The 23905-nt window shown below is 40.9% G+C and overlaps 1 protein-coding gene across 4 annotated transcripts in view; it reads right to left on the reverse strand.

Annotated features, from left to right (window-relative positions):
* MCF2L2 (MCF.2 cell line derived transforming sequence-like 2) overlaps positions 1-23905 on the reverse strand; it is a 119882-nt gene that overhangs the window by 94375 nt on the left and 1602 nt on the right. For all 4 annotated transcript variants that reach the window (XM_012733560.1, XM_012733581.1, XM_012733572.1 and 1 more), the window contains exons 2-7: positions 19255-19379; positions 18554-18668; positions 17957-18076; positions 9778-9969; positions 7387-7578; positions 1972-2149 (exon numbers count right to left, since the gene is read on the reverse strand). In XM_012733560.1, coding sequence (XP_012589014.1) covers positions 1972-2149; positions 7387-7578; positions 9778-9969; positions 17957-18076; positions 18554-18668; positions 19255-19379 — 922 coding nt within the window. The remainder of the gene's footprint in view (positions 1-1971; positions 2150-7386; positions 7579-9777; positions 9970-17956; positions 18077-18553; positions 18669-19254; positions 19380-23905) is intronic.

Below are 23905 nucleotides of genomic sequence, written 5' to 3' on the forward strand. Positions count from 1 at the left end.
GATTTGGTGATGGGAAACCCGCGGGGGTTACAATTGAGATGGAAAAAAAAATGTGCAAAATGATGTAAAAATAAACTTTGTAATAAAAAAATGCAAAAAAAAGATATATGATTGCTTAAAGCAAAAGTTATAAAAAAACTGAGGGGGCTTTAATATATATAGATGTACTATTTATAATAACAGAGGATGGATGGGAGGTGCATATATACAACCACCTATCTTGCAACTGTATGTTATAAATTCTCTATATTTCACCTAATGTACTACAATATTAACTCAATGCATACTGTAATAAATTAAGGAGGCATATGACAATCACTATGGAGAACATTGGGAAAAACAATGTAAAGAGTATGCTTAAAAATAGTGAAATTAAAACTGAATAGAGAAATAAATATATGAAACAAATTGACAGCAAAAACCAAAACAGTAGTTCTAAATCCATTATGTCAACAATTACATTGTATATAAGTGGACTAAATACTCCAAATAGAAGGCAGAGGTTAACAGATGATTTAAAAAGGCAAGATTCAACTATATGCTATCTATAGAAGTATACTTTAAAAATAAAGGCAGATATAGAAAAATGGAAAAAAGACATAAAAAAAAAAACACACCAAGCATCTCTAAGCTGGAACAGCTATATTAATATCAGACAAAATAGACTTCAAAACAAGGGTTTAGGAAATGTAAGGAGCAAGGGAGATAAATTTCATAATTATAAAAGCCGGTATATCTGGAAGACATAACAATAAGGAACATTACTGCTTAATAAGTTTCAAGATATATAAAGGCAACAAATTGCACACATCAAGTCCAAGACAAGTTTATATTCCTAGAATTTAAATTGTTTTAACATTTGAAAATAAATCATTGCAATTTTCCATATTAACAAGTAAGAGCGGAAATCATGATTATTTCAATTTATGTAACAAAAAGAGCATCTAAAAATTTAACAATCATTCATGATGAAAATTCTCATCAAACTAGTCATAGAAAGTAACTTTCTTAATTTAATTAACAGTTATCTGTGAAAAACTTTCCGCTAACATCATACTTCAAAGTGAGGAATAAACTCTTTCCCTTAATAAAAGATTAAAACATCTGCTTTTACCATTTCCATTGAACATTGTACTGGAGGTTCCAGTCACTATAATAAGGCAGGGAATAATAACCAAAAAAAAAAAAAATCAAGATTAAAAACAGAAGTAGAAGTGTCTCTATGCACTGATGACATGTGTATATTTCTATAGAGAAAAGTATTCTCATTGACAGTCATAAATCATTTTATATTTACTAAAGGGTAAAATACCACAAAATACCAAACACCTTACACTCAAAACTCCTACATTGCCAAGTGAAGTTAAAGAAGATCTAAATAAATGGAGAGTCATGTTTATGAATAGGATTATTCAATATTGGTAGGATAACAGTTCTCCCCAAATTAATTTATATACCCAGTGTAATCTCAATCATAGTTCCAGTGAAATTAAAGCTGTATATGAAAACAAAAAGAAACTAAAATAGCTAAAAACAATCTTGAAAAAAGAGCAATGCTGGAAGACTTACCCTACCTAATGAACTATAGTAATGAAGAGCTGCTTGGTGCAAGTACCAAAGAATATCAAAGAGCCCACTTTACTACTTCATTGCTTATTGAATCTTACAGGCTTTCTAAAAGTCCTTAATGGAGTAAATTTCATGCTAATATTATTTGTGCATTTATGATATTCCTCTACTTAGACTCAGTTTTTCCTTGCATCCAGGCACTGAATATATAAAGCTCATATATAACTATAATTTTACATAACTTTTTAACTTTCATAACTATACGATTCCACAACTGTGGTTTGTTTTAAAGTACATCTGTCAAAACAATGACTATTATGTGCGCTGAATAACCACAATCTCAATCCTCACGGGACCCGACAAGACATAAAGGCACAAAGTTTCCTTCCCCAAATTACCTACCCAAGGTGGCGGGCTGGCTGGTTTTCGGTGACACCCATTTTGGGGAGGACTCAGGATGGGGTGCCACAGGTTGCACAGGGCGAGTCTGTCTGGCTGCAAGTTTCATCAAACTCATTTGCCTCTTATGAACTATTTCCTGGACATCACCCAGCTTCTGCAGGACTTTCTGAGCTTTGGCCTGCAGGAATAAAAGCAAATCGCAAGCAGACCAGTCTGCACTGAGCATGAGGAGATAAAGCTTCTCTTTCTCCCATCTTCCTCTCTTCTCCCCAAACCCACTGCCCTCAGGTGACCCTCTTCTGGACAGCCCTATGCAAGTTACTGCATATCTCCCTTGCACCAGGACTGTGCTTCTAAGGATCTCCAAAAGTCTAGGAGAGCTTTGAGTGCAGTGATTTTATCCTTTTTACTGCTGTCTCTGCTGGAACACTCCCAAGCTGAGCAGTGATCTGAAAACACATGTTTTGTGGAGAGCGGCTGTCAGGCCATGTGCACTGATGATAGAAAACAGTGCCACAGACCATGAATGAAGGGCACTCAGACAATTTACAAAACAGGAGGACATCACAAGAAAAAATGTGCCCTGAATAAAGGCTCTCATGGAGAAAATAATTTAAATGTTCAAAGGAAAAGAATTGACTGAATTCTGAGATAGGATCAAAGGAACCACAAGCACCTGTAAAAAAGGGATGTACACAATTTTCATCCTGTGTGACCTCTTCTCTGTACATAAACAAGGAAGAAATAAACAGAAATATCACCAGGAAAAAGATAAAGTGCATAAAGTTCCCTTAACTGATGTAAGCCCTGTGGCAGAGGGTCAGGAAAGGAGACCAGGAAGCCTTTGATGAACACAACGTCTGAACTGGGAAGAGCACCTAGTGGCCTTGCTACCAGCAAGACGTCTTCTGGCTCTGGTTGGTCAGAGGGAGAGGGCAGCCTTTTCTTTGCCATGTTGACACTGACATCTGTCTCCTAGATGATTGGGATGGACCAAAGAAGGAACCCAAATTTAGAAGAGCTGAACTACCGTAAGCTATGCAGGATATTGTTAGGATGCTTAGGTCCAAAGTGCAGGCTCAGCACACATCCGGGAGGCTGCCACATTCTGCAACTGGGAAAGTAAATTTGTCTTTTTTATGCTGGGACATCTTCTGAGGGAAAGAGCGAAGAAGCCCTGAAGCAGGGCTGGAATGTCAGCTATGGAGCATATGTTGCCCTACAGCTGGAGGGCCCTGTCAAGGCTGACCTCTGTGGAGGTCACAGAGGATCTGGGGTTGGTCTCCCTCTGGGGCTCTGAGTGCAGAATCAACCTCCAGTCACATGTGGCTACTGAGCCTGGCACGTGGCTAGTCCAAATTGGGTTGTGCTATGAGTGTAGAAAACATGCCGAATTTTGAAGATATCATATTTAAAAAGAATATAAAATATTTTGTTAAGAATTTTTGATATTGATTATATGTAGAACTGGCATTTTGAGCACAGTCTGAATAAAACATTACAATTAACTTCATTGTTGCTTTTCACTTTTTAAAATATGGCTACTAGTGAATCCTCAGTGACACTAGGGACTGGCATTGTGGTCCTACTGGACAGTGTTGGTCTACATCAGGCTCAGCAAACTTTTCTGTAAAAGGACAAATAATAAGTAATTTAGGCTTTTCAGACTATCTGTTTCAATTGCTGCATAAAAGCAATGACAGAAAATTGATATATGCAAGAGTGTGGCTGGGTTCTGATAAAACTTTACTGGCCCAAATAGACTGAAGTTTGTTGACTCTCATCCTGATTGAGCTCAGGCTTTGCTTTGGTTTCAAATGTCTCAGAGAATGTTCCTCTGGCCTCAAGAAACTCCATCAAAAACTGGCATTTTTGATGACATGGTGATGAGGCCACCTACTGAAAGCCACCACATTCAGGGCGAGGACAATAACATGGGTGCTACTGGCTGCACATAGATCAAGGCATCTGATTGGCCAAATAACTCTCCAACTGGTAGCATGTGGTGTCTGCAGGCCGGGGCCTTACCACCAGGGCTGGGCCTGGCTCATATCGCCTGGGTCTCTTTGCCTCTCTCCCTTATAATCCTAGCATAAGTCCTGGGAAAGTGAGGCAGTCAGAAGAGACCCCAAACTCATAAGCTGAGGTGAGGGGCACATTTGTGCAAGATTAACAATCATATCCTCCCCTTTCTGCTCTCTACCTGCAAATCCATTCTCTATGTCACACTCTGAATTATGTTTCTAAAATATCAATCTGGTCATATAACTCCCCTCTTTATTCCCACAATGAAAGAGGAAAGGCCAGATAGCTTATTCTGGAGCACCGAGCTCTTCATCCTAAGCACTTGGTCCTAATTTCTCAGAGATTTACCTCCCGCCAGGACCCACCCTCTAACACCCCAACATCTAGTTGCCACAATTGCCCTAAGTGCTCTTCTGTTGCCAGCTGTCTGCCTTTGGACCTTCTATTTCTTCCATGTTCCCACCCTCTATTTTGTCTCCTTTGAAAGTGCTACCCGGGGCCCTCCCCTGTAGCGAAATGAGTAAGGACGCAGCAATACAAGCAAGCCACAGCCTCTTCAGTGCGAGTTCGATCTCCACCGGGAGGTGACCCACATGGCGCGGCAGACATCTCCTGACCTGCCTGCTGCTCCCCTCAGCAATGTACTTCGTTGATCTGCCCACTCTGTCTTTGGTGAATCCTCTTACTGTCCCTGCACCTCTAGCTTATACCCCATTTTTGTATGCATAAATAAAAATCTTTAATAATAAAAAAAGAAAGTGTTACTCAATTTTCCCAAATGAATTTAGGTGCCTTCTCCTGTGCACACCTTTGGGGCCCAGGCCGAGCTTAAGACTACTTCCCCTGTGTGCCTTACTGTCTCTAGTGAACTTGTTTGGAGGCTCTAAAAGGGCACGGCAGCTACTCTTTTATCCATGACCAAAGAATGGGTCATTCTATTCTGGGAAGGCCATCCTCTTTGATCTAGTGTGAAGCTGTGGGAGGGACTGACACGGAGCAGTGAGGAAGGAAGAGGACACATTCCCAGTCAGCTATATCAGCCTGATCGACCCTGGCAAGCAATGGGGTGACAGATGTCGAAGCCAGATGGCCCTCAGATCCTGTCTCTTGCATACTGCATGCTCTTGGTGAAAGAGCACTTAGTGGGCACATGCTTGTCACACTAACCTGGCAGCCCAGGACTTGAGGGACTGTTTTCCATGATTATCTTCCCAGAATAAAGCCCGGATTGGAGCCCAATGAATGTTTGAGGAATTGAATTTTGTAATTTGCTATTGAGATTGTTCATTTTCTAGTCTGGGTAGGGAAAAGAAATCTAAATAGTAGCAATAAGAGAGTAACACAATGACAGTGTATTAGGAAACCTCAAACAGAGATAGTTCTTAAGAATAAGAGTCTATTAGGGCTCTCCCTGGTGGCGCAGTGGGTTAAAGCACTGCACTAAGAAGCTAAAGCCACTTCCACATGAGTTCGATTCCCGCCTGCCCTGGAGGTGACCCACATGGCGTGGCAGACCTCTCCTGACCCACCCGCTGCTCCCCTCAGCAGTGTACTTCATCAATCTGCCTGTTCTGCTCCCCACTCTGCCCCTGGTGAATCCTCTCACCCTCCGCATCTCTGGCTTGTACCCCAGTTCTGTATGAATAAATAAATAAATCTTTAAAAAAAAAAAGAGTCTATTAATGGCTTATTTTTGCTAATCACTAGGCTTAAATGTTATTTAGAAATAATAGCAGCTTTTTAGAAATTACATGTTATTCTTTAGAATAGTTTTAGATTTACAGAAAAGTTACAAAATAGTGCAGGCTTCCCATATATACTATAGCCAGTTTCCCCTACTATTAACATCTTATATTAGAATGGTACATTTGTTATAGCTAATGTGTTATTGGGTTTCGGAAAAGTCATGACACATTTTCGCACTGAAAACAGAAAAAATACGCCATTTCTTTTCTGACAACCTAGTAGTATCGGTTCGTTCTTTTTTATTATTAAAATAAATTATAAATTCCCTATTCTATTCACATTTTCCTAGTTTTTACTGAATGTGTCTTTTTTCCCTAAGGTTCTATCTAGGGCACCACATTCCATTTTACTACCATGACTTCATAGGTTCCTCTTGGTTGTGATGGTTTCTTAGTTTTACCTGGATTTTGATGACCTTGATTTCTTTAAAGGACTATAGGTCAAGTATTTTACAGAGTGCTCATGTGGAATTTATCTGATGTTTTTCTTATAATTAGCCTGGAGTTATAGATTTTTAAGAGGAAGACAACAGAAATAAAATGCCATTTTCATCTTTTCTTTCAAGGGTACATTCTTTCCAAGTGACTGTTGACCATGATCACCTGTTGAGGTAGTATTTGTTAGGGTTCTCTACTATACAGTCACATACTGCACTCTTTGGAAAGAAGTCACATTGCAAAATCATATTCAAGGAAAGGGGGTTTTCCTCCATCTCCTCAAGGAACAATTTAGAATTTTTCTGTGTGAACAATTTAGAATTTAGAATTATTCTCCATGGAAGATTAGTTTCCTCTCACCATTATTTATTTAGTTCATCATAAATTTTAATCAGCATGGATTCATGGATATCTATTTTATATTTTGGTTGGTAATCCAACACACTTTATGAATTTTATTGTTCAAATTGTTCCAGTATTGGCCATGGGGAGCTCTTTCAGTTATTTCCTGAGTCCCCCCATTATGGTTTGCTGTTTTGACTCTAGGCTTCCTGGCACTATAAGATATATAATATCATACATGCATTTCCCACCCCAGTTTTAGAATTAGTCACTTCTCCAAGAAACCCAGGTCTCTCTTCCTGGCAAATGATATTAGAAACCCAAATCTTGTTGCTAGGTATGCTTATCGTACTGAACATTTCACTGCTTCTAGGTGAGAAAATACAAGTGTCTATATTAAATTTGGCACGTACATCTATCTGAGAGGGTGTCTATAGGTGTAGAACATCAGTCTGACAATGTCATAAGTTCTCAGTGGACAAAACTCTCCAACACAGCAGATTATTTAAATCATTTAACTTAGAATTTTATTCCAAACCTAAAGAAGAGATAAGTTTTAGGGATTTTTTGGGTCTATTTTAATTATAAGTTCCATAAGGGATGGATGCACGTCTATTTCTGCTCATTGTTGTGTCCTCAGAAACACAGCACAGTGTATGATACATCAGAAATGCTCATAGTGTTTGTAGAGAAATGAATGGCAGATGGTGATGTTCAAGTCAAACCAGAAACACAGACCAGGAATCTGAGAGGTCACAGAAACTGGTTAACTTCACTACATTCTACCTGGATATTTTTAGGCAATAAGCAAAGTCTTCCCACAATTGCTCCCAACCACAGAATTAAAATATCCCAGAGACATTACCTTTACTTCAACGGTGAGTATCAGCTCAAACTGGTTGTAGAAGTCCCTGGGGTTGGGTAGCTGGTAATCCTTTGCTGTGCCCAGGAACGTCTCGATGTCATTCAAGGCAGTGTCAACTCCCTCTCGTGACTGGCACTTATCTATGGCTTGGAAAGCCAAGAGGTATATTCCTGCTTCACACCACTGGCTGACCTTTAGGAAAGAAACACAGTGCCCTTGGCAGTTAGCTTGACCACATTCCTCAGAAGGTCTGCGTTTCTATGGGATCGACAAGGAATCTGAAACCATGGGAGCTGTTGGGGAACAGCATGAAGTTTAGAGGTGTGACTGCTGTAATTACGGTGGTTGAGTCCAAATAATTTCATATCTGTCCAATTCCCAGGGATGTTACCCAGTCACATAAATATTCTTCCCTTCTCCAGCCACAAAAATCATTACATCTTCAGGAGAAGAGAGTTAAGTATTGCTAAGTTTGGCTTAATCATTAAAAAATATAACCAGTGGCTTTTGAAGTTTATTTCTAGTTATTTGTCTTCTACCCTAATTGGTCATGAGCACACAGTGGTTGATGAGGCATGAGGTCTGGCCGCCTATATGCCTTTCTAGGGGAGAGAATGTTCCATTTTAACAAAAACACCACTTTCCTCTGTCCACATTTGCATTTATTGGCATTTTTCTTTCCTAGGGAAACTTCCAAGAATGTAAAATTTGGTAACTCAGACCAGTAATACTCTAACTTTGCAGAATGCTGGAATGAAATCAGATAGGTGATGATTCCAACAAATCAGTGTTTTTAAAGACTTGAACAGAAAGACAGGGGCCCTTCTACTGCCTGAAAATCTCCATGAAAAGAAGTTTCCAGTGTGGACTCATGTGATCTGAAGAGCTATGTAAAATAACTACAGAGAAACAAGATCAGAAGGGAACACTCCAAAGTGGCGATACTTAGGAAAATTAATAGGCACTTAGATTTGGTCTTCATTTTTTCCTTAAATGATGTATATCGAACATATCTTCCTTTTAGAATTACAAAAAACAAGGACATTTAAAAACTGATAGCTTGGCATGTGGGTGAGAAGGGAAGTGGGCTAGTAGGTGTCTACGAGTGACTTTTCCCTCTTCCTTCCTGTATTTTTAGACTTCCAAAATAATGAAATGATACTTTGAAAATTTCCTCTTTAATCATCTTGCCTAGGTTTGCAGAAAGCAAACCTAGTCACAGCAGTCACTTAGGCACACATGTATGCTTGTGCACACATACACCCACACACACACGAGCACAGGCTTTAATTTCTGGAGCAGAAATAGAATAAGGGAAACAGCAGCTGATCCTGCAGAGGGCCCGGCACACAGAGCAAGCTGTGCAACAAGCCCTTCTGAATCACTGGCTTCTGAAACAGCTGTGTCTCATTGACATTAAAATCCTGTTGGCAGTGGGATGATGTAAAACAGCTTGGATGGGTGCCCTGGGCCCTGTGAGAGAGAGAGAGATATATCGATGGGAAGGGAACGTGCTGACTCATAGCCTAGAGCTATGCGCTGTCTGGGAACAGCTGACAGGGAAGGCTCCAGAAGTCACTATCTCTGCGGACAGGACACTTGCCCGAGGTCACCACTGAAGGGCACAGGAGACTGGCATTGCTGTCTAGCCCAAGGGGAAGTTTGGAAGTTAGCAGTCCTGACTTCAAGGCTGGCATCCTCTGTTCACCCTGAGGGCTTCTCAGTGTTACAGTTTGTGCCATCTGCACTAGCGTGATCTGTGTACTTAACTAAAATCCTGATTTGTGGGCATCGCTCCAGGCCTCCTGGATCTTGCCTCAGAGGCAGGGTACATCAGCAAGCCCTGCAGGGGAGTCTCATGAAGTCAATGTTGAGAATCACTGACTTACCCAAGTGGAATATCAATCTTTGCCTCCATAAAATGAGCCCATTAAGACATTCCTCACAGGTTGTCTTAAGGATTAAATAGATGACATATTATGCTCCTGGCAGGAACACAGTCAATGTCCAGGAAATGGTCATGATGTGCCCCTGTATTTCATGAACAGCCCGCCATAAAAACCCAAAGGCTTCACAGTCTGATGTTTTATATGAGGCAACACTTTGCAAATAGAATTTTGTTCTTTGGATACCTGAAGGGATAACAAGAAATGTGCTAGAAGGTCAGGCATCACATTCTTTAAATCCAGGTCCACTGAGTGAAATGGTCTTTAGTTCATTCTAGTAGGATGTGGTAAGATTGTTAGAGCAATTTTAATGTCAATACCTCTATGATTAAAGCCTTGTGAAAACTGATCGCATGAAGCACTTATCCTCCCAAAAACTGTGGGGCAGGAAAACTGTTTTATAGAAAATCTTACAGACATTGTGGTCATGCTTGGTTTTGCTCACCTTGTCTAGCTGTCTATGTAACTCCAAGGACTTTGCGAAAATGTCATCTTTTTTCTTGTTTTCATTGATGAAGTCATCACAAAGGTGCCTAAGCTCCACACACCTGGGTCTGATGGAGTCTGCTGCATAGTGGTGGCTTTGAATGAGCTGGTCCCCAATGAGTGCCAGGAGCTGGGCCTTTTCCAAGGTCTCCTACAAAACAAACATGCAGAGCCAAGCATCAAAAGCCAGGTCATACAGAGGCTGATATTAGTCTGACACTGTATTTCAAGCCTGGGGGTGGAATTGTGGAACTGTTGATTTAGGTCTTAAACAGAAAGTCTGTGTTCGATGGCCATTCAAGGTTCCCTGGAAATCTATTCTAGTTCAAAGTCATTTGCACTCGGTAGGATACCAAGTCATTCACTCAAATATCTGTTGAGTTTTAGGGCAGGCATTGAAGATACAGTGTTAACAAGCTAGGAGTTTTCAGCCTAATAAAGAACTCAGACAGGAAATAAATTATACAAATAATTAGATGATTACAACAATGATAAGTTCTAAGCTAGGAGAGCATGAAATGTTACATTGCACAGAACAGGAGACTCTAAATCCCTCTTAGCTAAACAAAAAAAGGGAAAGGGCCAGACAAATGGCAGTGAAGAGAGTAGAGTGAACTGAAGTTAGGAATCTGATAAAGATCTGATTTGGAAAATTCTATAGGCAGTGGTTGTGGGGGGAGGGGTCATGTGACTTAAGAAACGTAGTTATCTAAATTGCTTCCTTCAACCCACAAGATCTCTAACTGCTCTGACCTTGTTATTCAGATACTGCATCTCCTACCTCTCTCTGCATGGCTTGCTTTGTCCTAATCACAAGTGTCATGTTTTTAATGGATTCATTACATATTATTGAGGTGCTAACATGTGCCAAATATTGCATTACGTGCTGGGGTTGATGGTAAACAAGGCAGACAAAAATCCCTGCCCACATGAAACTTACATTTCAATGGGAGACACAGGCAATAAACAATTAAATATATAGATTCTGTATTAGCTTAGTGATGAATGATATGGAGAAAAGTAAAACACAGAAAGGAGTACTGGAAGTGTGGGTGGAAGAGCTGCTATTTTAAATATAAGAGGAAAGATTTCGCCAAGAAGGTGCTGTCCAACCTGTGCAGAAGAGATAATATAGCAAATCTGAGACTGCAGTCCTTAGCGAGGACTTGGGTGATCTAAGTTGACACTTCTCCAAAGACATGGAAATGGGCAACAGACAAGAAAAGTTGGTCAGCAGCTCTTACTATTAGGAAGATACAAATCAAAATACTCATGAGTCATCGACTCACACCTATGTGACCGGTTATACCAAAAAGTCAGGAAACACAAATGTTGGCAAGGATTTGGAGACAAGGGAACACTGATACATTTCATTTGGTGTTGGTGGGAATGCAAAGTGGTACAACCACGGTGGAAAACAGTCTGGAGATTCCACAAAATGTGAAAATAAGAATGCCATATGGTCCAGCTAGTTCACTTCTGGGTATTTATCCAAAGAATAATAAATAAATAAATAACCCCACTAATTTGAAAGGATATATGTATCCCTGTATTCCATGAGCAGCCCCCAATAAAAACTCTGGGCCCTGAGCCCCTAGTGAATTTCTCTGGTAGACAACATTTTATAGTGTTGTCACAAGCCATTGCTGGGGCAGAGACTATGGGCATCCTATGGGTCTCCACTGGGAGAGGGCCTCAGAAGTTTGCACCTGATTTCCTTTGGTGCAAACACCCCACACAGATGTTTTCTTTGCTTGTTCTCCTTCATGACAATAAATCAAAACCATAAGTTTATATATGCCAAGTCCTGTGAGTTATCTTTGCAGATCTTTAGTTCTTGGTGTGGCCTTGAGAATCCTTGAAACCAAAGCCACGCCTCACACTACTTGTTCCAGAGTTAGGGGCATAATTGATGTGTTCGGTTTAGCAGAAGGCCACTGTGGGTAAAGGAGAGAGACAAGCAAGAGTAGGGGACGCAGTCAGAGAGGAGAGAGGGGAATCGAGTTGGGCAAAGTCCTGCTGCTGTTGGGAACACTTGACATTTATTCATTGTGACGTGGGAAGCTCTGCAGGATCGCAATTATATTTTTAGAAGAATCGCTCCAGCTGCGGTAGCAAGAATGGCTGAGAAGAGGGAAAACTGGGAGGCCAGTTAGGGGGCTATAGCAGTTACCCAAGGAAAAGATACCCCTTCAGCAAGGCTGGCAAACTCACCCTACCTGAGGAGCTCATCTCAGGCTCCAGCTCACAAATCCCACCGCCACTCCCTGAAACACACCCACTCAGGCTTGCTCTCTCACTTAGTTTTCATTGATTTCCCAGCACGGTATCATCTAGAAGTATCTTCTTTATTTACTGTAATGTGTGATTCCTTCCTCCTCCACCCACTTCCACCAATACAAAAGCTCCATGACTGTACTTAGTAACTATTGCATAAATATTTGATCAGTAAAATGAATGAATGAATAAGCCAATGACCTGGATGTGCAGTGACTATGGCTGGATTTATGTGAAACAACTCTGATCTGTGGGTCATCACAGGACTGTGCTGTTCCCGTAGATGTCCAGGAGCAGGGAGCCCACCCACACCCTTGCTGACCATGTGGGGTCAGCACCAATATTTTACCTGATTTAATTTTTTACAGTAAATAAGGAGTCACAATGATTCCAAGTAATGACAGCTTGCTCCTCTCTTCACTTACAATGATTTATGGCTTCAATAACTCAAGACCCTCTCCCCCTCCACAACCAGTCACTCGCCAAGCCCTACAGAGTTCATATGTTTCTTATTACCTTTTGGAGTCTAAGCCTTTTTCTACAACCTCTTTGTCACTGTGTGTTCAGGCCTTCCTCCTCTCTGACTAGAACAGCAAGTCTCTGCTTTCTTCAGCCTCTCCTCTAAAGCATGCCCCACTCTGCTGATAAAGCAGCAATCCCACTGCAATATCTTGTCAATAATTCCTCATTCCCAAGTCTCAAATCTTTCCATGGCCCTTATGTTCTTCAGGAGGCAATTCAAAAACTTGAGCAAAGCACAAAAGGTCTTTCTTTATCTCCCTGATATCTGTGACTCCTCCTTCTCCACGTCCCTCACCCCATCTTCTGCTATAATTGAACTAACGACCTATTTGTTATTTTCCAATTTGTTAGGCAACTTCCATTCTCCTGCCTTCTCTACTTGCTCTCCCTGCCTAGAAAGCCCCATCCTTCTCTTGCCCTTTCCTTCCACCGCCCATTCCCCATGCATCCCCACTCCTCTGGAACTAACTCCTAGTTACCCTTCAGAGTTGATTTTCTCCAGGAACCGCTCTCTGCATTAACCATTTTATTTCAATGTCTGCATGCTCTGCAATAATCCATGACTTTCCTAATACTTCACTGTATGGGGAGACTTACCTATCATCTGTGCTATGCCATATACCATATTGCACGCACTAACTCATATTCAACTTAAGATGATAAATGGCACATGGTACTTCAGAATAAATATTGTTGCACAAAACAAAAAGCGGTAATTCTATGCACACAAAGTGACACATGGAGCACTGACTACTTAAAAGAACTCAGGGATAAATGCCTGGTGCTCTGGTTCTGCATAGCAAAGGCACAGAAGGCCCAGCTGTGGTCACCATTCCTGAAAGGAGATTAGGGTGCTAATACTTTGAGCTCAGATTTTTTACTATTTTTTTAAGACGCTGTTTTTTTTTTTTTTAAGACTTATTTATTTATGCATAACAGAACTGAGTTACAGGCCAGAGGTATAGGGGCGGAGAGAGGATTCACTAGAGACAGAGTGGGGAGCAGAACAGGCAGATGGACTGAAACACATTGCTGAGGGGAGCAGCGGGTGGGTCAGGAGAAGTCTCCTGTGCCATGTGGGTCAGCTCCCTGGCCAGGGACTGAATTCGTGCTGAAGCAGCTGTGACTAGTTTCATAGTGCTGTGCTTTAACCCAATGTGCCACCAAAGACAGCCCAGATTTTTTACTATTTTGTTGCTATGTCCTCAAAACTTAGACCAGTGCTAGGCATGGTAGGAGACCAACAAATACTTACACAAAGAATGAGGAATAAATGACATACATTTACCAGAGATGCTCAGCTACTGCAAATTCAACCTAGGAAACACTCTGGAGCACGGAATTTATCTCACTCCTTCTAAGATGTTCACAGCAACGAACATTCACTGTGAGCTTTCTACAAACCGGTGCTGTTCTGAGACTTACCTTGATTGTTTCTTTTACTCCTTAACATAAACCCTTGACTATATTTTTTACAAAAGATACAAATACTTTTACAAAAAAGTAAGAGCTGCAATGGCCCAAGGTGGTCCAAGTAAGAAAAAAGAGCCAGGCTTCAAATTCTTGATCTGGCTTCAAAATCTCTTTCTCTCTCTCTCTCTTTTTTTTTTCCATAGAGAAAAATGAACTAACGGTTTCTGCATAAGCTTAGAGAACTCTTGGTTGGTGCCATCTTTTGGTTGGTCAAACTTATCTGATTTTAATCAAATATAGAAACATGAAATCTGGCAAGAAAGTCTATGTTGATATATTTTTTAAACCCAGATGTCTAATTTATTAAGAACAGTACAAGTTTTCCAGGAGAGGGAACTTCACCACAGAAGAGTTCCAAATGCTCTCACATGGCATGCGGTAGCTCTTCCTTCAGAGCTGTTCTTCAAACATTTGAGATGTTTGAGAAAAGATGTGAATAATGTCACAATGGTCTTGGAGAAAGATCCATAAATATAACAGAAGCCACCGCTGGTTGGCTGAAAGATCACCCTACTGACATGAATGGATAATAACAGCAGCTTTTGAGTTCTGATCACCTACCGTGTTTTCAGGTGCTCACTAAGTCCCTACTACACTTCTAACTATTGCGGCTTTACAGGACTCTGAAGTAGGAGCTGTCCTTATCTCAAAAATAAGAGGATGTGTTCAGAAAGGCCAAAGAACTTTACTACAGTCACACAGTGGATAGTTATTAGAGTCAAGATTTTAATCCAGTTCTATCTGACTCTAAAGCCTGTGTCTTGTCACTGTCCAGCCTGTGTGGACATCCCACTGTGAATTTTGTGAATGAGGCTATATAACCATGACTATTAATCCAGCAGGTGCCTACAAAGAACTCCAAGACTGGAAGGTCTCCAAATCACAGTTTGTATTTTAATCTACACAACTTGTACTCAAGGTAAACAGATAACATGCCTGGAAAGTTAGAAAAAAAACAGCTGAAATCTGGTGTTCTGATCACAAGCCTGTCTAGCATCTTAAATGCTATAAATTCCAGAAGGCTGGATGGTAAAGTTACAACATGTAATTCAGAAATCTTTAGCCTACCTCCCTCCCCACTCAAGGACTCTACTTTTATTAAAGGTAAAGGTTGAGAGCTATGGAAGAAAATGGTGAGAAAGAATGATAATGTTCTATCAGTGAGCCCTAAGTAAACCCACAAACAACAGTCGGAAAGATGAAACAGGAAAAGCAGCAGGTTTGTGGGTGCCAAGCTGAACAACAGATGGATGGGTTCATCTAGCTCTGTGTGTGACTGAAGATTCCATTAAAATAAAAAGTCGCGCCCTCCCTGGTGGCGCAGCGGGTTAAAGCACAGCACTAAGAAGCTAAAGCCACTTCAGCATGAGTTTGATTTCTGCTCTTGAGGTGACCACATGGCACAGCAGACCTCTCTTGACCTGCCCGCTGCTCCCCTCAGCAGTGTACTTGTCAATCAGTCTTTCTATTCCCCACTCTGTCTCTTGTAAATCCTCTCACCACCCATGCACCTCTGGCCTGTACCCCAGTTCTGTAAGCATAAATAAATAAATCTTTAAAAAAAAATCAGGTGCTGTGGTGGTGGGTTTGATGTAGTGACATACAGCTGAAAAGCTGTGAAACTATTCCCCTAGATCATATGCAGTGTCATAAACAACGATGACTTCAACAAAGAAGAATTAAAATCAATCATTTGAGTTTTGACAGTAAAAAAAAAGCCCGTGCCTCCCCAGCTCTATTACCTCACTAGGAGTTCATGACCTGGGTCCCTGCCTTCCTGTACATGGTAGCACTAGTGCTGACCCCAGAGTTGGAGGGAGAGGTCAGGGCTGATATCTTATTGGTCTTTTCTTCCCTCTCCTGACTGAGCCCTCGTACTCATCAACAGAGGCCCCAGGAAGCCTCAAAACCTAGAACAAAGTTTTCTTTTTTTTAAAAAAAAAGAATGCCGGCCCTCCCTGGTGGCGCAGCGGGTTAAAGCACAGCACTGAGAATCTGAAGCCACTTCCGCATGAGTTCGATTCCCGCCTGCCGCCTGCCCAGGAGGAGACCACATGGCGAGCCAGACCTCTCCTGACCCGCCCGCTGCTCCCCTCAGCAGTGTACTTCGTCAATCTGCCTGTTCTGCTCCCCACTCTGTCTCTGGTGAAGCCTCTCACCGTCCCTGAGCATCTGGCCTATACCCCAGTTCTGTATGAATAAATAAATAAATCTTTAAAAAAAAAAAAAAAGAATGCCTGAAACCATTGTTTCTCAGGTGCAGAAAAAAACATTCAAAAGATTTCTAAACTCTTAAACCATAACAAGATAAGTGAACAGGCTTGATTAGCAGGCAGCCAGAGTCTGCTTAGTGAGCTGGTTTCAAGCTTACTCATGGGAATATGACTGCTGGAATTAGAAAGTCCGCACAATCTGGAAATTCGTGTGTGACTAGGCTGAAAGAGTAACTGCCCTGAGTGTGAGTGAAGGACAAACCACGCACAGAGTCCTCGTTCCTCTAACCCTTGGGAGCATGAATGGAAAGGTAACTAGCCCTTATCACGTGAAGAAACAATACCTCTTAGAAACCTTCCCAAAGATCTGCTTAAAAGGCCCCAATTATGATAACTGGCTGCTTATCATTATCTGATATACTTACTTAATACTTATGTTTACTTAGCTAGCTCTCCCCCCCAGAAGAATGTAAACCCCATCAAAGCAGAGTGTCACTGGTTCCCTACCATATCCATGGAGCCAAGGGCAAGGAACAGCTGGTGGTGAATGGACACTTCTCTACTGGTCAGCACGCACACAGATATATGCTACAATCATATTTTTCAAATGAAAGAAGATTTGATGTGATGACACATTCTTTAGAAATATATAATTGTGTGTAAGTAAAGATACAGGAGTTCTCTTGAGAAAAGCTAAAATGACAAAAGTGGATTTGTCTTGAAGAATTTGAGGCATACACATGAAATTCATCATTGATTGATAAATGTTTCTGATGACTCATTTCTTTAGCACAAAATTGTTTAGCTAATGCTTATTGTTCTGTGTGTTCCAGCTCAGTGAGTGTAACTGGATTGCAATGTATTACTATCTTTTGGGGTGTGTGTATCGGGGATGCGGTGGGTGGGGCTGTGTCTCATGATAACATGTTTGTCAATCATCAACAGAGCTTATTGAAATGCAGATTTTGATTCTGAGGAGGGCCTTGAGAGTCTATTTCTAAGAAGTACTCTGACATCTGTGCCGCTGGATTACACTTTGAAAGGCAAATCTCTAGTCCTACAGATCACCATCTGGGAAACATGCTTCTAGTTCAGAAAGGAACCACTGGAAGACTTGATCCCCAAGAGACAAAAATATAGAGAAGCTAATTAAAGAAGGGCAAAATGCAACTTCATAATTTTTTTAAAGGATTTATTTATTATTTATGCGTACAGGCCAGAGGTGCAGGGGCAGTGAGAGGATTCACCAGAGGCACGCCACACATCTGGCCACAAGGGTGAACTTCCCAGCTGACAGGTGAAACACTTGACCTGAGCAATGGCTCTCTGTGGCTCTCTCCCCAGCTGTTGCCCCACTCACACTCTGACCCCCATGAGCCAGCAGGGTCAACCTGAGCTCTCACCCCACCTGAGCCTCCCGCTTCAACCATTTGCTTCCAGGAACCCTAACACAACTTGTACTGCTGGCGTAACTCACCATAGTTTTTAATGTGCCTATCTCCTTGGGGACCTTCAGTAAAAGCAGGTGGCTGAAGGGCAGAATTTGGGCATTCCTGTGTCCTTTAGGAACCTCCCAACAATAATGTGTGCACACAATTTGTCACTGTCCACAGCAACTTCCTTCCTAGTCCATATAAATGGCAAAATACTAACCTGGCCTTTTTTTTCCAGAGTTTTGTGCTCCTTAAGAAGTTGTTCCACATGCATCAAACAGTCTCCAATGTCCGTGAACTCTGCTTGCTCTGCCAACAAACTGTCCAGGGCCAGCTTAACCTACAAGACACATTAGAACAGTCCAGAAGTAAGCCAATGAGCACCTGTCTGGAGGTGTACATGTATGATACCTCTTTAAAAAGAAAACAACTAAAATATCCGAAAAGGACTCAGGACTTGTGTATATCTATCCATGTATATTTTTAAGTTCATTAAATTTTAGATTAAGTTGGGAGGGGGTGGTAGTTGCTGAGATGAAATGTAGATAGCATATTAAAACTACACAGAATAGATTATCAATCAAAAGGAAGATAAAACTGAAATGTCATCTATGCCAAAATATGTCAAGAAAATGGAAATCTAGATTATCACTTCCCTAAAAAGTGAAAGGTTGGCATTCTGTGGGGAAGCAAGGAGAGGGTGGGACTGGGGTGGGCAGGTGAGGGAGGGAGTCAGTACCTAGAGTTCAAAGGGAAAGAGAAATCAGAAGTCACTAAGTTATTAAAAAAAAAGTTCCATTAAACAGGAAAATAACACCTCACAAAAGTTGTGCTCAAAGTGCTGTAGCTGTAGGCATTGGTTAAGCTTCCGGTGATGCTCAGACCAAAACTGACCAAGGGCCTTATCCGTTTCATTCAACTGAACCAATAACCTGTCAAGAAAGAATGAGAATGTGACATTATAGTTAGCATTGGAAGTGCAAAGTTACCACAGGAAATAGCATATGTAGGAAACACCTGCTATCAGTGGTGCTCACTGCAGTGAACTTATGAAAGACTGTTGCTTAGGATTTTCCCATGCTTCAGATGCTTTCCACATTTGCTATTGTTCAGTCAGGACACCCTCAATGTGAGGCAGAAACTCCCCTTCCCATACAGCTGCTAAGCTTTAAAACTAGCCCCAACTAACCGTCCCTTCACACCTTTTCTTTCTACCTCAAATGGCAGGTGTGTAAAGCACAGCAACTAACTGAACTGTTACTTAGAAATGAAGCTCACTTAGCCCTATAATCTCCCTTGAAACCTTAAGTGACAGCAAGTCCTAAGAAGAGGAAATGACACTCTCATAGGTAGATGCATGCCAGAAGGATTTTAATTTTTTGCCTTTGTTGTCTCAAGTAGTATTATTTCTTGACCCTACCAAGAGCCAACAATAGCCTGTCCCAATCTATTCTGGTTGTTTCAGAACATTCTGTAATACACAATTTTTCCTGAAAAGGCAGTTCACCTCGCACTCACCTTTCCATGGTAGTTACATTCTCAAGTTCATTGGGATTGAGTTTTCTGGTGGGAAATCTGGTCACTGGTTCTTCAATGCAAGACAGCAATGTGGCCCCTTGCTTTTCAAGCAATTTCAGCTCATCCTAGAGAAACAAAAAGAGAGGCTCTCTATGAGGCATTAACAAAAAAAATTCTTGGTAGGTCTGAAGTGAGGCAAATAGATCAGTATTTTTTTTCACCTAAAAAATTAAATACTAGGGCCGTCCCTGGTGATGCAAGGGGTTAAAGCACAGCACTATGAAACTGGATGCAGCCACTGCACCAGTTCGATCCCAGCTAGGAAGGTGACCCACATGGAGTGGCAGACCTCTCTTGTCCTCCCTGTTACTCCCCTCAACAGTGTATTTCAGGAAATTTGTTTGTTATGTTTCCCACTGTCTCTGGTGAATCCTCTTAGCCCCCACCCCAACCTATGGACTGTATCCCAATTCTTGTATGCATAAATAAATAAATCCTTTTAAAAAATAAATAAATAAATACTAAAGAAGACAAGTAGCAGCTTAATAATATTAACTAGTTTTAACAGGTAATATACATATACATGATACAAATTCCAAATATACCAAAAGATATATCTGGAAAAAGTCAGTCTTTTGTCCCCAGCCCATCCACGACCCCTTTCCAAAAGCTACAACTGTTTGTAGCTCGGGTGGTTGTTACAAACTAAAAGTTAAATTATTTAACAAATGTTGGTTCTAATCACAACAGTGACCAGAAACAAGAAAATCACAAATATTGAATGTTAAGTGTTAGAAACTGCAATGTGATGATGATGTCAAATTTGCTGGGTGATTATGAAAAAAAATTGCTGGTTGGCCATCTGGTCTCAACAGTAACTATCCGTGTCTCTTTCTATCTGCCTCCAAAATGGAAACCTTTTCATTTGGCAGAAATGGGCAGCAATTTCAGTGAGACATAGAAAGATTAGTACTTCCAGAGTAACCCTAATCTTCTCTTTTTACATGGGGACTGAAGGTTTTGCAGTTGGGAAGGGTATCAAGTTATCAACTTCAAATGCAACAGCTCTAGTTCTGTGCTTGCACAGCACAAGCTGTCTCTCAATGCCCTAGTGTTACCCATAATGCAAGTCACCGTCAGAGCCTGCCTAGGATTCTGTCCCTGGGAGTTCTGCTTTGGCTCCTGGGTCACATAAGCTGGTGGTTTGGTGTACCCTGACAATAGCCCCATAGATGCAAAAGGATCACCTCTATGCACATGAACCCTGAATTTCTTCCTCCAGGCCCAGCCACCTCCAGCCTTCACACACGATAGAACTCATTCCCAGTGGGAGGAGATAATGTTCTCCACTCTGTTCAGATAGAAGTCAGGCACCCTCTCAACCTCATGCATTTGCTCTTTGTCTCCCATCCTAATACACTATGCACACTCTTGAAGAATTCCATTGTCCACATCCAGCCCTAAACTTCTCCCCAGATCTTTTACAAGATACCTTTAACTTCTCTGATCCAGTTCCTCCAAATTCTTTGGACACTCCCTATGATCCTGTCCATGTCAGCTAATACCCCAAGTTGACCATTTGGCTGGTGTTTCTACCTGAAAACTGGACATATCCTTTCTTTTCCACTCTCAGGTATCAGTTCTTATTTCTTCTTATCTCATCAATACTCATTAACTATTTGTAGGCAGAATGAATTAATAACAGTATAAAGGAGTAAGGTTGCAGATAAATACAGACAAATTAAATATGTTGGGGGAGAAGAAGAGCATTCATTAGTAAGTATTCCAAGCCTTTGCATTCTCCTCCTTCCCACTAAAAAGGATCTTGACTTTCCTCAGATTCTTGTTTGCTTTCAGCATTCCACCAAGATCCTGGCATTGGTTATTATTGTACTGTGTGTGTGTGTGTATGTGTGAGAGAGAGAGAGAGAGACAGAGAGAGACAGAGAGAGAGAGAGAGAGAGCACGCACAAGATATGCAGAGTTGGGCAGGAATGGGGAAGGGCCAAAGAAAAAGAGACATATTGCTAAGGCAGAAGGAGACATTTGGAGGAGAGACCCCAAAAGCTTTACAAGGCAAGGAAAATGTATGAGAGAGAGAGAGAATCAATTTTAGTGAGAGGTATTACATACTGTGTATCCCCTTCATATGGTTAAAAATATATAAGGGAAAAATCATGACCTCTTTGCTGTTTGAGGACTAGAACACACAGTCAATTCCAGTAGGGTCATCTGAATCTGCCATAAGCACAGAGGGAAAGTTTGAGGAGCTATGATACTTGGAAAGGAGAAAGTTGCCCATCCCCCAAAATGAAACCTGCCCAGTCCACAGCATTGACAATTCCAAGTATATCCTACCTGTAGAGAAAAGGCATTGACCAATCAGTGCTGATGTCAGGTACCATGAAGATAACAGTGAACCAGTAAGGTCAACTGAAGTCCAGGAGTTAACCCTTCAGTTGCCAGAATTATAAGGTGGTCTCCTGGATTGTAGGAAACGGGCCAGGTTGGTGGAGTAGGGCTCTTAAGGGATGTAAATATTTAATAATTAACAACTGAAAGGCTTTTTCCATGTCTGCTCCTCACTATGGAAACAGAAGACCCACATAATGGGGCAAAGGGAACTCCATCAGGTTCAAAAGAATTTAACTTTTCTGTTGAGAACTATTTCCTATGATAAGGGTAAACATGAATGTAGATTTTCATTCAATAAAAATACATTTATAAGTGATTATTATTACAAACCAGGAACTGTGTTCAGCTGTGTTGTAGGCTGGGAGTGGAAGAGGGGTAGGAAGTGAAACGATGAATCAGATCCCAGAGACTATGGGGAAGATTAATGCTTTATACTATTTATTTTTTATTTATATTACCTACCCCATTTCTGCCACTAATAGTAATTCTTCTGTTCTGTTTTGTTTATAATGCTGGCTAATGAATTCCAGAATGTGGTCTTCATAATTCAGTAGTTGCTGAGAAAAACTTTCTGTGGTATAAAATTGATTCTAAACACTGATGTGCTAAGGTGTTTGTTAAACCAAAAGCAGTTTGTTAGACTGAAAGCAAATTCTCAATTCTGAGGACTGATCTACAGTTGATCAAAGTGGCCTTTTCTCAGGAAACAGGAGCCCTCCTCAGAGAAGGAGCCAATCAGCATGCAAACGCACTTAGATTCTCTTTATTCACAGGTTTTGGGTGAGGTCCAGGGGGGGCCCTACCTGCTCCCCTGCTTTCCTGGAGGCCAACATCAGATGTTCTGAGGACTCTTCCTCCTCTTTATCCCTCACATGGTAGAGTAAAAACACAAAGTTGAGGTTTCAAAGCTTAACAATGAAGACTAGCTCCTCATTATTCAGATAGAAAGTAACAATGATTGAAGCTGGGAACATTTCCCTGGTTATAAATGGGATGTGGCTCAGTCTGTGAGGAAGGAATTTATGTGTCTAGAGAAGAGTGCGAGCGTAAAAGTTGTAAGCTTGCTTAAAAATTTGACATTATTCTGCTACTACAAATTGCTGACATTTCTTTTCTTCATAAATAGATTTGTTTTGATAAGTCAGTGTAGTCAAGAAAGAAGATACTTTTTGGAAAGCTATTTTGAAGAAGGTGGTGGCATCTCCATAAAGAATTAGCAAAAAGCCTCAAATTCAGTAATTCTCATATTTTGACTGGTTCTTTGTAGAGGTAACTAGATGCTTCTGAGGATCTAACATCATCAAGGGGTCTCAAATATTCCCAGAAAAAGGAAATCAAAACAAGTCAAATTTCTTAAAGCTGTGCTATTTACACAAAAACTCTCCAAAGTGGGAGAAAGTCATAAATCAGACACTGTAACATGTACAGTTTAAATAGATTAAAATAGGTTAAAAAGTTGGCCATTCTGAAGACTGAATCTTCAGAAAGCAAATATGCTTTAGGCTACTAATGAGTCATCACAAAAAATCTTCAAGAAATCTTATGCATTATCTTTAAAGGGATATTAGTGTAACTTTGCAAAATACAAAATAATTATGCTCTTTAATTCCAATTCACTTAATATTCCTAATCAAAGTAAACACTTGGACAAACTGTCTGGAGAATTTTATCTTAAAGTAGTTTTTAGTGTTCTCCATGATTTTAGGGTAACATGAAATACAAATGCAAGCTTATTATAATAACTTATTAGTAATACAAGTCTTTGGATTTATTTTCTAGCAAAAAGGCTATTTAAACGGAACCTTCTAAATTCCTTTCACTTGCTTTACTGGTTAGCTATGGGTGTTTAACCAAGCTGGGCAACGATAATTAGAATATAAAGAAATTTCTGATGTCAGACAAAACTGCAAATTATATGGACCTAGAGTTACTCCACTGTACATAGTCTGAGTGACCTTGCACCCTGATGCATGTTTCAACTCTGAGAACAGCTGGTCATCATGCACACGAAACTGTTCCTTTCCCTTCACTTCACCTCTTGGCCACTAACTGTGAAGAAATGGTAAACAGTCCACTCACCAGCCTTTCATGGGTACACTCACTACACTGACAGCAGTCCTCATGCACTAGATTCACCTTTCAGATATGTGTCTAATCTAAAATCCAGAAGTTTTCCCTTTCTTGGGAAACTTAGCCTTTAATGTGTGAGTCCTGACACTCTCTCATGAAACTTATG

Source organism: Condylura cristata, unplaced genomic scaffold (assembly GCF_000260355.1).
Source record: "Condylura cristata isolate star-nosed mole 26May11 unplaced genomic scaffold, ConCri1.0 scaffold00003, whole genome shotgun sequence".
Classification (NCBI taxonomy): Eukaryota; Metazoa; Chordata; class Mammalia; order Eulipotyphla; family Talpidae; genus Condylura; species Condylura cristata.